The 17041-nt window shown below is 29.4% G+C and overlaps 2 protein-coding genes across 2 annotated transcripts; one reads left to right on the top strand and one right to left on the bottom strand.

Annotated features, from left to right (window-relative positions):
* Nucleotides 1–5570: 5570 nt before the first annotated feature.
* LOC136088280 (uncharacterized) lies at nucleotides 5571–6593 on the bottom strand. The gene is made up of 2 exons (XM_065811969.1): nucleotides 6237–6593; nucleotides 5571–6134 (listed from the first exon to the last, which is right to left on the bottom strand). Exons 1-2 carry the CDS (start codon nucleotides 6591–6593, stop codon nucleotides 5571–5573), a joined length of 921 nt encoding a protein of 306 aa, XP_065668041.1.
* An 849-nt stretch (nucleotides 6594–7442) lies between these two features.
* LOC136088279 (uncharacterized) lies at nucleotides 7443–8690 on the top strand. Its single transcript, XM_065811968.1, has one exon. The coding sequence runs from the start codon at nucleotides 7443–7445 to the stop codon at nucleotides 8688–8690; it is 1248 nt and encodes a 415-aa protein (XP_065668040.1).
* Nucleotides 8691–17041: the final 8351 nt, after the last annotated feature.

Raw genomic sequence — 17041 nt, 5'->3', positions numbered from 1 at the left:
GTAAGAAGGTGCTGTCTAATGCTAAGCTCCATTATTCCCAATTTACTAAATATTGTATCTTATCTCAGAAGTTAGGTTCTAGAGAATTTTGGAAAATTTTCCTATCGTTTCATAAATAAAGGTAATTCAAACACTCTCTAATTCATGGGTCTGATCTTATTACGTCCAAGAATAAGACAGAACTATTTGTAAAGAACTTTCCTTCTAATTCGACTCTTAAGTCTAATAGCCATACTTTTCTTGTCATTCTAGTTGAACAACCTAAAACATTTTTAGACAACCAAATCCGGCATGCGTTGCTAAAGCCATTTCTCAATTAAACTCTTCTCGGTCCAGATAACATTCCTGTAATTTTTGTCATACAAAAACTTCAGAAATCTCTTTAATTCTCCCTAAACTACTTAATACTTGAATGAATATTGTTTTCCTACTTGCTTGAAAATGGTATCTGTAGTTCTTATTTTCAAATACTCTGGAGAACATTGTGACACCTCTAACTTTTGTTCGATTAGCATTCTCTCTATTATTAGCAAGGTCTTTGAGTTTTTGATCAATAAATTTCTGACATATCATCTTAAGTTTAATAACAAACTCTCTGATAATCAAAATGGTTTCCAATCCTATTTCTCTACGAATAACTTGTTAACTACTAAAACTAATTTTATTGTGCATTAAATGAAGGGGGCAAGGCACCGGTTGTTGCTCTTGACTTATCTAAAGTTTTCGGTAAAATTTGGCATACTATTCTTCTCAATAAGCATGTTTCATATGATGTATATGGAGATTATCAAACAATTTCTTTTTAATCGCTTTAGTTAAGTTATAGTTCTTACATCTCAAGTGGCTCTATTTGCTGACAACTTAACTTTTTACTCATGTCTATGCAAAAACTCTTTTATTTTACAAAAAGTAGTTGGACCTGCTTTATCAGCCAAACTTGAGCCTCTCTCTTATTGTTGTAAGGTTGCATTTGTTTTTTTTTTCTACAAATACATTTCATTACAAATACAAAATCATTGCTGCTCAAAGGAGTTATCATCTTTAGCTCCATCAACCAAAACTCATTCTTGCTTTACCCATCATTCAGCAAAGCCGCATCCTTTTACCGTTTCTGGCCCTGCATGCTCTAAAAACTTTTATTCATCCAGTTTCTATCGCCGCACATCAATTCTTTGGAACTCTTTTCAATTTGCATGTTTTCCTGATTCATATAACCTACTATTTATATTAATTATAAAAACTACAAACAACTCTTTGAGTTAATTGTAAAAAATTCAAAAAAATATTATTATTCAGATTAATTAAAAAAGCACTCGAATGATCCTCAAAGAACTTGGTGTATTATTAAGGAAGTTATTGGTAAAAATAATTCTGACAAAAATACTATTCCAAAATTACTCAAATTTAATAATAACTACGTTTTAAAGAAACAACTAGTGGGTGAAACACTTAATGAATTTTTTGTAAATGTTGGTTCTTCATTAGCATCAAATATTGAATCCTCACAAACCAGCTTTGATGCATACTTGGTTTCTAATAGCACTAATATTATGTCTAATGATAAACTTACTGAAAAATAATTATGAGTCGCGGTTTCTTTAATCAAGCCAAAAAAAGTACTTAGCCAAAAAAAGTACTTAGCCAAAAAAAGTACTACAACTTGACAATATTAGTAGTAGTATCATTATCAATTCAATAAAACTCATTACAATCCCACTCTTGTATATATTTAATTTATCTTTAAAAGAGGAAGTTTTTCCAGAAAAGTTAAAAATCACTAGAGTTGTCCCAATTTAAAATCAGGCGATCGTTATGACGCTACTAATTATAGGCCGATCTCAATTCTTACATGTTTTTCAAAAATTCTGGAACGAAATATGTATAATAGACTCTATTATTTCTTAAGCAAAAATAATATTTTGTACAATAAACAATTTGGTTTAAAATCTAGTCATTCTACTGATCACGCAATCTTCCATCTTGTACATGATATATTTAAAGGGTTTAATGAAAAAAAGTATACTTTATGTGTTTTTATAGATCTAAGCAAAGCCTTTGATACAGTTGATCATAATTCTTTTATCCAAACTCGAAATCTACGGTATAAGAAATTCAAACTTGGCTTGGTTTAAAAGTTACTTGTTTAACAGGAAGCAATATATTTCGTTCGAAGGTGGAAAAACGGATAATATAACTATCACATGCGGTGTTCCCCATGGTTCAATACTAGGACCCCTCTTGTTTCCAATTTATATTAATGAATAAATAATTTTCCTAATGTTTTAAACTTAATTTTATTTGCCGATGATACTAACTTGTTTTATTACAATGAAGATATTAATATTTTATATTTAACAGTGAACAAAGAACTTGATAAACTAAGCCAATGGTTTAAATCCAATAAACTATCCCTAAACATTAATAAAACTAAATACACATTATTCCATCATGCTTCTTAAAAAATATATATTCCATTGAAACTACCGAATCTTTTTATTGATAATAATTTAATAAAAAGGGATTATTGTTAAAATTCTTGGGCGTAATTCTAGATGAAAATATTAATTTGAGAGAATATATAAATGTAATTGAGAATAAAGTTTCAAAAAATATTAGTATACTGTATAAAGCTAAACAGTTTTAAACCAATCTTGTTTAAAATACATATCCTTTTCATTTATACATTGTTACCTAAACTATGCAAACATTGCTTGGTGCAGCACCAACATTACAAAAATAAATAAACTTCTCTGCAAACAAAAACATGCTATTAGGATTATTACAAATGAAGGTCGACTCTCACATACAAAAATACTTTTTAGTAAACTCAATATATTAAATGTTTTCAAAATAAACCTTTATCAAATTCTTATATTTATGTTTAAATTTGATAAAAATAACCTTTACTTTACTCAATATTTCAAAAAATAAATCATATACGCAGCACAAGATTTTCAAAAAATAACTTTAGTCAATCCAAAACCTATTATTCACCCACTTAATACTCAAATACAAATCGAGGACCTAAATTATGGAATACACTTTTAAATGATGATCTTAAAGCACTCTCTTTGCTTAACCAATTTAAACCAAAACTTAGGCAAACTCTTCTACTAAACGACAATGAATTAAATTTCTTCTAAGGCGTTAAATAAGAGTACTCTTTTGGTTTGATTTATATAATTATGAATATATTTATTAATTTTATATATACACATATTAAAAAAAATTCTATTGTTAACTTTTACACGATTTAATTTTATCATTTGTTTATTACCGAGGATGTAAAAAAGTTTATACTATATGTTCTTGAAATCTTATGTAAAAGGTACCCCTAATTGTTTGCCATGTATTTATATGTGAGTGTGTGCATTCACTTTTTATCTTTTTGTTTATATAATATATATATATATATACATATTTTTTTGTTTTTGTTTTTTTTGTTTGTTTTTTTTTTGTTTGTTTTTGTTTTTTATTTTTTATTTTTTTTCTTAATTAATCTCAATCTAACAAAAGAAATTAAAAAAAAAAAAAAAAAAGAAATAAGAGGATAAAATATAAAAAATAATTTTTTTTTTTTTAATTTTTTTTTTTTTTTTTCTTACAACTTAATAATGGTAAATTGCAACCATGGTAATAATGGTCGTAAATTAGATTAAAAAATAAATAAATTTTCATACAATTTAAGGGGCTATCCCCTCTTAAAATTTCAATATTTTCAAAAAAACAAACTGTTTTTAACTACTTTTACCTGTGTATGATTATAAAAATTGTTTTAAAAGTAGCAAATTAACCAATAACTTTCTTAATTTGTCTATTTAAATAAACTACCTTAACGTGATATCTCTAGCAACGCCATAGCAACGCACTTGTTTAACTGTATACATCCTACATTTTATTTTTATTCAACCCTAATGTGTGTTATAATAGTCATGTCCAAGCTTGAACAGCTTCTTTATGAATTTTTCGAGAATTTTTGTAAAGGTTGTTACATCAAGTACGACAATTTAAATCAGTTATAGTGTTATTTTATCAGCTTATACCCCGTTCATACTGACGATAAAACACGTTTTAATTGTCGTGTTTTAAACGCGTTTTACATTTTACTATTCTCATCAAATTTAAAATTGGTTTTAATTAAAACACGCAACGTTAAAAGTTGTTTTAATAAAACAACGTCGCGAGGTTGTTTTAATTGCGTTTTATTACACTGAACTGTTTTTAAATGGTGGAGGAAAAAGCTGTTGCTGAAGAAAAAGTTAAATCTAGAAAGAGAGCTAGACATTGGGATGATGAAGAAACAAAAATACTAATTAGTAAATGGTCAGAAGATAATATCCAAGAAAAGTTGAAGTCATGCACAAGGTTTTGTTTTGTTTTTTTCAGTTAAGTTGGATCAAATTGAAATAACTTGTTAAATAAAATCAAACCACTCGTTACTAAATAGTTTAAATAAATCACAAATAGACAAGAAGTGATTACGAATTACATTAATATTGAATAAACAAGGAAATGAATGTTTATAAATTGTACTTTTTACAACAAAATATTTATTTCTCTTTGATAGTTAGCACAATATATATATATATATATATATATATATATATATATATATATATATATATATATATATATATATATATATATATATATATATATATATATATATATATATATATATATAACTTCATATTTTTTGGATTTTAGAAAAGGAAAAATTTGGGAGGAAATTTTGCTATTCTTGCAAGCTTCTGGATATAAAGACAGAGATAAAGAGATGTGTAAAACAAGAATTCACACATTGACAAGTGCATATCGCAATTATATTGATAATAAACGAAATACAAGTGGGACTGGTCCTTCCAAAAAACCATCCTGCTTTGATGAAATTGATAAGGTTCTTAGTGACAAACCAACCACATTACCAACTTTTTTGAAAAGTTCCTCAGGCATGAATGTTATTATTGAAAAAACTGCAGAAGTGAATAATTTTAATAATTGTGTTAATGAGTTAGTAAACTGTGAACATATAGACATTGAAACTACTCCGTCAAGTTCTAAATCTGAAGAGTTGGTAAAAAAAGATAATAGTTTTTACTTTAAAAAATCCAAAAAGAAAAAATCAAGAAGTGAGGTAATGTTTGAACAATTAAATGCCACTGTTAATAAATTTATGACCTCTCAGGCTGATATTGATCATAAAATTTTAGAAAGTATTTTAGAAAACCACAAACAAGAAGAATCATGTGTTATATTAAAAGTTCGTCAAGTTGAAGATTTATATTTTATTGAAATAGAACTTTCATTGGCAGATTTGACACTAGAAAAACTTACTTGCACAATAAAAGAGGAATTTTCAGTTCAAGATAATGCATCTTTATTGATTACCAAGTTACCAAATGTACTTATCCGAAATGATAAGGATGTTAAACGTCTTAAAAGTGGGACTGAGATAGAGTTTTTAATTATGATTAAAAAAATGTGAAGCAATTTCTTTGTTTTGTTATTTTTTTCTCAAAATAAAATAAACCATGCCTTTTACAACATTGTTTGAAAAAAATCATTTACAACTAAACAGTTGTAAAATAATGTTTTTTTATGGAATTTCTAATAAACTCAGCTTTATTGTCAAGTTCAATGCAACTGTGGTTTAATATAGAGTTTACTAAGTCAATTTCTGTTTGTTCAATCCATTCATTTAAATACTTTTGCTTTGTCAAAGTACAGAAGTTATGTAGTATACAACATGTTGTAACAATATTGACTGTGTGTTCAACTGTTGTATCTAATCTCTTTAAAAGACATTGAAATCGACCTTTTAATCTTCCAAATCCATTCTCCACCACCACACGACATTTACTAAGAGAAACGTTAAACTTTGCTTCTTCTATACTAAGATTTCCACGATCTGAGTAAGGTTTCATAAGCCAATTTTTAAGGGGATATGCTGAATCACCAAGGATAAGAGGACCAATTTCAATATTATCAATTATTTTAGATAAGTTTGTAGGTAAAAAGGTTCTAGCCAGACACTCTTTATATAAGGGAGAATTTTTAAAAACCCTTGAATCGTGTGATTTGCCAGTCCACCCTACAAAAATATCTCTAAATAAATACTTGCTGTCTACCAATCCCTGTAAAATAATGGAGTGATATTCTTTTCTGTTTATATAGTCCTCTGAATTTTTATGAGGAGCCTTTATTCTTATGTGACATCCATCAACTGCTCAAACTACTTGTGGAAAACCATATAATTTTTCAAAACTTACTATAATCTCCATTGTTTCTTCCCTTGAGGGTAAGGAAATGTATTTCTTCATTAAGTTATCAACAAAATGTTTACAAATTCTGTGAACTATTGTACAAACAGTTGATTTTCCTAAGCCAAATAAATTGGCTATTGTTCGGTAATCTGCAGATCCACTTAAAAAGTAAAGTGTCACAGCTAACTTCATTTCTAAAGGCAAAGATTTACGAAAGTTAGTGCCTTGTATAGGCATAAAAGGTGAAACTTCCTTGCACAGATAATTAAAGGCTGCTTTAGACATTCTTATGTTTTTTATCCAATCATCTTCGTTCCAACAGTTTACCATTGTTTCGTACCAAAAGCTTTGACTGCGAGGTTTAGTCCAAATTTTTCTGTAAACCGCAAAATTATAAGCAGTAATACAGTTTATCAGTATGTGCTGCAATTGCAGTCTTCTTTTTTTCCTTGATATGTACAATAATACTCGTAACTTCGAGATCAAGTTTTTCTTTGAGAGCGCCATTTTCGAACGTTAATATAAATACTAAAGAACGTTCAATCTGAACGCAAGAAAACTGAAAACATGTTTATTATAAAACTATGTTTACATTAAAACATGTTTATTTAAAACAGAATTTAGTGTGAACTGGGTATTAGTTTTATTAGTGAAAATGGGAAAAGATTGTCGAGTGAAGCAACGTACACAAACTCGCCGTAAAAGAAAAGGATTTATTGGAAATCTTAATAAATCTGTGAACATTGATAGTGTTTCTGATAATGTTAGTATTGAGTTGCCAACAATTAATTTAAATGCTGCTAACAGCACTTGTGTTTTGGAACAAAATAATGAAAACTCACTTAATTTGTCAGCTTCGTCTCTTGATTTTATATCTTGATACTATTGATGTTGCTATTTTGGTTTCTGTTTTTAGTTCTTTTCTGTGTCCAGAATGTGGAAGTCCTACACTCTCATTAGGTGAGAGATATAATAAACGACATGGTTTATCTTCCTTGTTATATCTTAAGTGTCAAAAAAAAGATTGCAACTATCTTCATCAGTTCTACACCTCTATCAATGATAATAATAAAAAAGGATTTGATATTAATAAGCGAATAATTTATTGCATGCGACTATTGGGCCATGGATATGCAGGCATAAAAAAGTTTTTGCACTTTTATGAATTTACCTAAACCTATGACCAAAAACAACTTTGAAAAACTACTGAAAATAATTGCAACAGCTGTTAAAACTGTAGCACAACAAACAATGATAAATGTTGCAAATAAATTGCAAAAAACATCTTTGGCAACAACTGATATTTGTGTATCTTGCAACGGTACATGGCACAAACGAGGATATTCATCGCTGAATGGAGTCTTTTCTGTTATCTCTACTGTTAGTGGCAAAGTGTTAGATGTTGAAGTCATGTCTAGATATTGTAAAAGTTGTAGTATTAATCAAGACCTTCAAAAGTCTAATCCAAATGCTTATGCACAATGGAGAAATTCTCATCTTTGTAAGTATAATTACCAAGGTTCTGCTGGTGGTATGGAGCCAGAAGGAGCAAAACGTGTTTTTCAGCGTTCTATTGATAATTGCCAGTCAAGATATATTCAATATTTAGGTGATGGAGACAGTAAAAGTTACGTGAATGTTAAAAATACATACCCTGATATAGAAGTTGAAAAGCTGGAATGCGTTGGACATTATCAAAAGAGAGTTGGAACACGGCTGGAGAATTTAAAGAAAAGAGAAAAAGGCCTTGGTGGTAAAGGGCGTCTTACAGATGTGACAATTGATCGCTTACAAAATTTTGTTGGAGTTGCAATCAGACAAAATGTAGGTAACCTAAAGGAAATGAAGGCAGGAGTGTTAGCATCGCTATTTCATGTGGCTTCATCAAAAAATAATAGTTTACATTTTCCACACTGCCCTACTGGTTCAGACAGCTGGTGCAAATACAATGCTGATAAAATAAATAAAACAACAACATATAAGCTAGGACCGGGTTTACCAATGGACGTTATTATGAAAGTGAGATATATATTTGAAGAGATAAGTAAAGACAGTGAGTTACAAAAATGTTTGCACGGCAAAACACAAAATGCTAATGAATCATTTAATAGAATGATTTGGGACCGTATACCAAAACAAACATTTGTCTCGCTTACCCAATTAGAAATTGGTGTATATGATGCTGTTGCTTACTTTAATATTGGAGCAAAAGCATCATTTGATATTTTTAAAGAACTGAACATGGAACCAGGCTTTCATATGATTGCAGGATGCAAAGTATTAAATAATGAAAGAAAAAGAAATGCTGAATATCGAATAAACCCTGATAATAAGTCAAGACGGCAATTTTTACGTGCCAAAAAGTTAAAAAAAAATGACAAAGTAATTGAAAAAGATGGTGACTTGTATGTACCTGGTGGACTTTGAAAGTTTGGATTATTATTTTTACCTATTTTATGAATAAAATATTACTGTATTTAAAGTTTTTACTTTAATCGAGTTTTTCTCAGAATTGCAATTTGTGAACGCCGGCCAATATATTTGGAGAACGGTATGATGTTTTTTTATGAAATTTTCATGAAGTGTTGTCCATATTATACTCTATGATATGAATGGAATGGATTTTATTTAAATTTAAAAAAAAAAGTTTTGGGTCAATAAAATGATAAAAAATTTGACCTTAAACTTCGGTCGTCCTGTTGAGGTGGTGAGAAAAAGTTATGAAAAATCTGTTCCACTCATTTCATAGACCTGCCTTATAACAACACTATGGTTCAGTATGGAAAGGTGGAAATGACTCAATTTCTTTGTATTTTGAATGGCGTAAAGTCATTTTTTGGTCATTTTAGGGGTATTTTGTGGTTACCATGGCAACAATATGGACTTTCAAAAAAAAAGTTAGTCCATTATTCTTAATTTAATATAAGCATGTTACCAATAATCATTTTTTGTAAAAATGTTTAGATTTAAAATCAGAGGGGGGGGGGGGTACCCTTAATCAAAACAAAATGGTATTTTTTAAAATTGTTTTCATGAACGCGATAAAGCGTACTTAAAATTTCACAAACTTTATATCTCCTTAATCACATAATTAATCAAAAACCTTGTATCTCCTAATCACATAGTAAAATGGAAATACTCATAAAATTTTTGAAAAAATTAGTTTATTTCATTGGTTAATATATTAACAAATGAAATAAATACAAAGCAATGACATTGATGATTGTTTCTTCAACTTCTCAATATCAGAGCTTATTGACCAGTGAAAGTCATCTCTTAGGTTTAATAAAAACAGGATACACAGGTGCCAGTTTGCAAGACAGAAAAAACTTTTGTTATATTTTTTTATATTTAAAAGATAATTAAGAATCAAGATAAATACTCGCTTCTTTGGTCAGTCTAGAACTTGAACTTTGGTCATTGATCAGGTCTTGCGATTGGGCGTTGATATCGTTTCTTTAGAATTGGTATTTTTATGATGACAGTTTACCCTCTTAAAAAAATAGGAGCAAAATACTTCTCGAAAAATAACTCAACGTTTAGATTCCCAAAATGTTATTATTGTTAACTTCAAGATCACACAAGTATTAAAATATAATCAAAATATTCAAACTTAATTTGTTTTCATTAGAAAATTATACGCGCTGCAACGGTTCAACAGCAATATAAGAGTAGAGTAGAGCGGGACTAGTTTATTAGTTATTTGCGGTAGTGGTGTAGTGGTAGAGCGCTCGCTTCATGCGAGAGGTTCCGAGTTCGATTCCCACCACGTCCCTGGTAGTACCGCGCTCAACTTGTTTCTCCGCTCACCAGCCTTGTTCGTCAAGGTTCGTGTTTCGGAGTTATAGAGTTGAGAGAGGGCTATAACCACAAGTAGTCTCCTCATTTGTAGTGGCCCTCTCGGCCTTGCGGAGGTGAATTATTAAAAAAAAAAAAAAAAAATTTACTAAATATAATAAATGTCATGAACGGTGCATCAGATTTGCATAATTTTCTCACTATTAGAAAGATAATTTAACCTAAAAAAACTTAAAAACTTAAATTAAACAAATAATGGAATTATGTTCTTTGATGAACCGACTTTCAGCCAGTTTTCTTCATTTGTACGACATGTCTGGCGGCATGCTAATCAGAGATATATGGCCGGGTGAATAAAAAAAAGCAATTGCTTTTACTCCGTAATTGGTCAGTCTTACGTAAAAATAAAATTTCAGCGATTTTGCTTAAATTTTTATCCACGTAAAACTAAGCAATTACTGAGTAACTTTACGTGAATAAAAATTTGGGCAAAACTTCTGATATTTTTATTCCCATACAGCTGACCAATTACTGAGTAAAAGCAGTTACTTTTTTTTTATTCACCCGGCCTATAATACCAGGTATGTTGTCCCCACAGTAAATCAGGCGTCAACGTCTGTGTACAGCTGCGTATCCACATGGTTGCGTGATAATGGCATTCAGGTCTTGAGAACGTGGCCTGGCTCCAGTTCACACCTTAGTCCAATTAAAAATATGTGAGGATTTATAAAAAAAAAGGTTGCTGAGCTGAACGCAACATAAGAGAAGTTACTTATAAAAAACGGCAAACCAGTGTTGCGGTAATTCGTTTCTGCCGAATTTACCTAAAGGCCAACTAGGCTGCAGCCTAGGACTCCGCAATTTTAGGGGATCAAAAATATTTAAATCTGATTTTTAAAATGTGACTTTTACAATTTATATTATAAGATAATCGAACTTTTTTTTGGTATACTAACAATGTAGAAAATTATTTTAAATTTAATATCTTTCAATCTTTTATTATGAAATGGATAGAATCTGAAATGAAAATGAAGAGACTTGAAAATCAACATGAAGTGCTTTAATTCTGACGATTAAAACAACATTACAACGTTAAGTAATTTAGCTCTATTTTTTGCTTTATATATTTTATCAACATTGAGGACTGGCGCAAATTTATATATTTTATCAACATTGAGGACTGGCGCAAACTTATATATTTTATCAACATTGAGGACTGGCGCAAATTTATATATTTTATCAACATTGAGGACTGGCGCAAATTTATATACTTTATCAACATTGAGGACTGGCGCAAATTTATATATTTTATCAACATTAAGGACTGGCGCAAATTTATATATTTTATCAACATTGAGGACTGGCGCAAATTTATATATTTTATCAACATTGAGGACTGGCGCAAATTTATATATTTTATCAACATTAAGGACTGGCGCAAATTTATATATTTTATCAACATTGAGAACTGGCGCAAATTTATATATTTTATCAACATTGAGGACTGGCGCAAACTTAGCTAGCACAATAGTCAATTTTTAAATAAACAAAGCTGGATTAAACTTTTTAGACAGCAGATATCAATCATACAATAATGCTTCTCAATAATACGATAATTAGTGGAAAGTACAAGATAATGTAGATATTTTTAAAACAGCCAGGCAAAGCTTTTAACATGTGCAGGACATTCGCTAAGTTTGGCTGGGTTGTGTGAAGCTGATGCTTGCATAAAATCTATAAATTTTTATTTCTTAGCCTACAAAAAAGTTGGGTGTTTTACAAAAAATACCTGAAAAATCAATGAAACCTTTATCAAAAACGAGATAAAGTCATATAACTGTTAATATATAAATTCATTTTGAAAAATAAATTTGGAACGAATAAAAGTAAAAGCAAATAAAAGAAATAAATTATGCTAGTTTATATTATTTTACTAAAAAAGAAAAAAAAAATTCAAGTCCGTATATAATAAATAACGCTTTGATTCAGATTTGAACTGTTTAAATGTATTTTTCTTAATAACGGGTGATGCGGAAGTTATCGGACAAATCCTAATTTCATTATTTGAGCATAATAATTAGTTTTTGTGGTTTTATGCGTAGGCATAAACCTTCTATAAAATATAAACTTTATTATTTCAAACACAATTATTTAAAATGAGGTTAAATGCAGCTGAACGACAATCTTTTCAAAAGCGACTAAAAATTTTTTTTGTAAATAAACCTAATATAAAAAAAAAAAAAATCGTAAATCATTTTGAAAAGGAAGGATTTGCTCGAAGTACAATATATGATAACCTAAAAAGACTTGAAACTGTTCAATCGTTTTCTGATAGAAAGCACCCTGGTCGTCCGACATCCTGGACTAGCGAAAAGAAAGCCGAATTAACGAGACTTGTCAACAATCGAAAAGGGGTCAGTCAGAGAAAAGTAGGTATTAAATTCGGTGTAAATCAATCGACAATCGGTCGTCAGTTAAAAAAAATGAATATTAAATATAGAAAACGTGAAAAGACTCCAAAATACACTATAGAACAACAAATAAAGGCAAAGAAAAGAAGCAGGAAACTAGTTAACCAACTTTATAACACAAAATCGCTTCTAGTCATCGATGACGAAAAATACTTTTGTTTTACAGGGGACAACATGCCTGGAAATTCTGGATACTACACAAACAACAAAAAAACATGCCCAGAAAGTGTTCGTTTTATAGGAAAAGTGAAATTTCCAAAAAAATTATTAATGTGGATAGCCATATCTGACCGTGGTATGTCCGAGCCATTGTTTCGCACTTCCAAGGCTGTAGCGATCAATTCATCAATCTATATTAATGAATGTTTAGAAAAACAACTTCTTCCATTTATTCACAAGTATCATGGAGACTTTAACTATTTATTTTGGCTAGATTTAGCAAGTTCTCATTATTCTAAAGATTCTCTAAATTGGATGGACCAATATGTCTATTACGTTGATAAAGAATCCAACCCCCCAAATGTGCCTCAAGCACAACCAATTGAAAATTTTTGGGGACATTTAGCACAGAATGTTTACGAGGGAGATTGGCAAGCTCCAACAGAGCAAGTTTTGATTGATCGCATTAAACTAAAACTACAAGAAATTGATTTAAACTTTTTACAGTCGCATATGAAAGGCGTCAGAGCAAAATTGAGATCAATTGCAGATGGTGACGTTTTTTCATATAAAAATAATATATTTTGATTAAAAGATAAATGCTTTATTTAAAAAAAATATAATAGTAGTTTGTTTTTTTATTTATAAATAAGTTATTGACGTTTTTATTTTGCCCGATAACTTCCGCATCACCCGTTAGTAACAATCTGGTGGAAAGTAGAGGGGTATTTATGGCTTATTTCGCTAAAATAGGGTTGCAATATCGGTGGAGTCCATATTTTAATTTGTGCATAAACTGTGAAACAAGATGTATGTTAATTTTGTATATATTTAACGTTCCAAGTTTACATAAGAGAGGTTCACAAGCCACTTTTTTACTTACTACTAAGACAATTCTATAAGCATGTGTTTGTTTATTGAAGAGTTTAGTATAAATTGTGCTTGCCCAAGCCATGTTACCATAGCTTCGGTGACTATGCATTAATGAAAAACATAAACATTTTAAAGGTATGATATTAAGGAAAGGTTTTGCTTTATGCATCAATGAAATATTTCTTAAGAACTTTCTCTATAAAGTGTTTCTATGGAGCTTTCACGACAAGTTTTCATCCAAGACCACACCTAGAAGTTTATGAATATCAGCTAGTTTAAAAGGAATATTTTCATTTTTATTTAGCTTATGAAATAGGTAAATTTGGGCTTTTAATTAAAAATATATATAATGAATGCATTAACGAGTATTTCTGATGATGATATTTTTGATACAGTAGCAAGAGCAGAGGCGAAAAATATTTATTTAAAAATGGAAGAACTTGTGTTTGCATTGCAAACAGCTAAAAAAAACCCACTCGAAATGTTAGTTGGCAATAAAGCCTTTATTCAAGCTAGTCTGAAAAGTTCCGCTAGCTCAAAATTGGAAACTATTTGGATTGCTTACAACTTATTTTTTCAATTTTACTACAAACTCATATGCAAGACTCAGAAGTATAATGCTTTCAAATTTTCAATTAGCAAATGTTCTGGATTTCACAACCAGCAGTGATGATCTGTAGATTTCATAATTTTGGGAAGATTTCCGTTTACTAAATTTTATTTTTGAAAATTTTCAACTGCTCTAACTATTGATTTTTTTTGTTTATTTTATTGTTATTGAAGTCTTTGTTTATTAATAACTCTGTCCCTCTTGGTTTTTTTTTTTTTTTTGTTGCATGAAACTTTTGATTCACCTCAAAAGTTCAGTAATCTAAAGGTAATCGTTTTCAGTAATCTGTTCTTACTTACATTTCCAAAACAATGCGCTCTTTCAACTTCGATTTTGCCAGGTATTATATAATAACTTTTAATAACTTCTTTCGCGGAATTTTTGCAACCATCTCAGCTATCACCTTTTATTTCGTTTAAACTAATGTGTAAGCGATCTTTTTAAAAGTAATTTTTTTCTAGGTGTCTCAAACGGTCTTGTCACAGAATACCGCGGAAAAGCATTTAACTAGGAAGTTCATGCCTCCTTCACCGATGGCGCGAAGTATGCCCAGAGCTCGCTTCGAACCCTGGATCTCTTGCTTCTAATGCAAGCGTTCTAAACACTGCGCAAGAGCTGCTCAAACGATTATGCGCACATGTCCAGCATGTCGATTCACTTTTAAGCCCACTTTTAACTAATTTATTTCATATTATCTATTTTTAATAAAATATGAAGTTAGAAATCAACTTAATCGTAAACGTAAAAATCTGGGTGTAGAGCTTTGATTGAAAAAAAAATTGAGTTCGCTCGTTAGCCTATTTTTAGTAGCCATAAATTACCATTTTTAATAATAACCTTTATTTAAAAATCATGAATATAGACAAAATTATTAATTTTTGGTTATTTTAGACAATAGCTACAGTGAATTGCAATTAAAAAATAAATAAATTAGAACGTTGATTAATACACTCCTTCTGTTTAAATACTGTTTCGATTTGCATTCAACGTAAAGAATTATTGAAAATAAATTGTTTTTAATTAAAAACATTATTAATATAACATTTAGATGTTTTTCTATAACATTATGAACAATTCATGGAAATATTATAAGTTTTTATCACCACACCATTAATTTCTAAAAAGGATGTTTTTTAATGAAATATTTTGTTCCAAAATACTGTTCCGATTTGTTAAAAATGAGTTACAAACTTAAAAATTTAATAACAATATTTTTAATGGAAAAAAATTATATATAGTAATAGCTTTTGAGAAATTCTTATTTTGCATTAAATTATTTAAGTGGTTAAAACCATTTAGTTTAAATACTTCATGCTTATTAGATGACTTTATTGGTTTTAAATCTGTAACAAATAAAGTCAGGAGTTTAATTGCTTGCGTGCTTTTACTGCAATAAAAATAAACTTACAAAACAGACAACATTCTGGTTTTAAAAGATTTCAAATGTGTTTTGAATATTTTAAAATAAATAAGACATACCCGTGAACTTACAAACGAGCATTGTAGAGTGATTTACGATGAATTATTATCTCAAAGCATTAAAGGAAAACTAAAAAAAGGCTTACTTTAAAATATGTGTGCATCAATACAATCAGTAATCTTTGGCATTGCGGACAATAAATTTCTCTTTTTGTCGAACTAAGTGTTCTAAGAAAGCCCTTTAAATCTTTACACTAATAAATAATCTGAATTTTTGATTTACTTTATTATATCATCATATAAAAGCATGTGTAGACAAAAAAATATACAAAAATAAGATAGATATCCTTATGTAAATATGCAGATGCCAAAGCCGAAGGCTCCGGTATGCGCATATACACACAATTGCCGAAACACCAAAAAAACAAGGGCTGAAGCACCAAAAAAAAAAAAAAAAAAAACCAAAGAACAAAAACACCAAAAAATATATACACACATAAGAGCCAAAACACCAAAAAAACTTAAATTGATAAATAAAGTACCGCATAGGACGTAACTTATAAAAAAAAATAAAAAAAGATCTTTTCACAAAAATCTCGAGAAGGCGCAAGGCCCCCTCGGTACTCACGTCATCGTGGCCCTTAATGAACGTTTTCGAATAATTTTTTATTTTCTAAATAGTTCGTTTTATTAAAGATATTTGATTTTGTTCTCATCAAAATTAGCAATAAAATCAAATCGGAATAGTATTTTGGAACAAAAAAAAAACGTGAAATCGGAACAGTATTTCGGAACTGAGGGAGTATTATTTAATAAAGCACCAATCACATTTTTAAAAGCGTGAAAAGCCAGCGGTTAGAAGCATTCGTTACTATTATTTTCGTTTGAGTGGATTTCATCTAAGACACGACATAGACTAAGAGGGTTTGTAAATTATACATTAACATTTTTTGAATTAAATCATAAAGTCGAAATAAATTCATTTTAACTTTCTGATTTCAGAAAAATTTTTTTGCCCTTTGAACATTTCCTATTCTCAAAACTTGAGAATAAATTTGGTTGTTAATTTCGGAATAGTTAACCTAGTTGAAATAGTAAAATACGAGAATATGAAATTATTTGGATTAAGATTATAAAATGAACGATTATAAAGCCTGTTAAACCTTTTGATAATATTTAGGATTCCTGTTTTTCAAACGGGACTTAATCAAACTGTACTAAACTTAGAAAAAATATTTGGACCTTACTGAAATCAAGAAATCAGAAACCCAGGATGAGGATCAGGATGCCTCTTCACGCTGAATGTACTGGTTGTAATAAAGATTTTGCAAACCCTCTTTTAAAAACAAAACGATTGAGATAGAAGTATAAAAATATTTATATTAATATTATATTTAATATTTCTATTTATATTATATTTAATATTTATATTAATATTAGGTTCAGTG

Source organism: Hydra vulgaris, chromosome 12, assembly GCF_038396675.1.
Source record: "Hydra vulgaris chromosome 12, alternate assembly HydraT2T_AEP".
Taxonomy (NCBI): domain Eukaryota; kingdom Metazoa; phylum Cnidaria; class Hydrozoa; order Anthoathecata; family Hydridae; genus Hydra; species Hydra vulgaris.
Note: the sequence above shows the minus strand (reverse complement) of the source record. Positions and strands in the feature narration are given on the sequence as shown.

What these genes read in the sequence shown, in the direction of transcription:
- LOC136088280 (XM_065811969.1), bottom strand. Translation starts at nt 6,593, where the DNA reads ATGGTAAACTGTTGGAACGAAGATGATTGGATAAAAAACATAAGAATG. An exon ending in AATTATATGGTTTTCCACAA is followed by an intron (nt 6,135 to 6,236) that starts GTAGTTTGAGCA and finishes ATTATTTTACAG; the next exon opens with GGATTGGTAGACAGCAAGTA.
- LOC136088279 (XM_065811968.1), top strand. Translation starts at nt 7,443, where the DNA reads ATGACCAAAAACAACTTTGAAAAACTACTGAAAATAATTGCAACAGCT.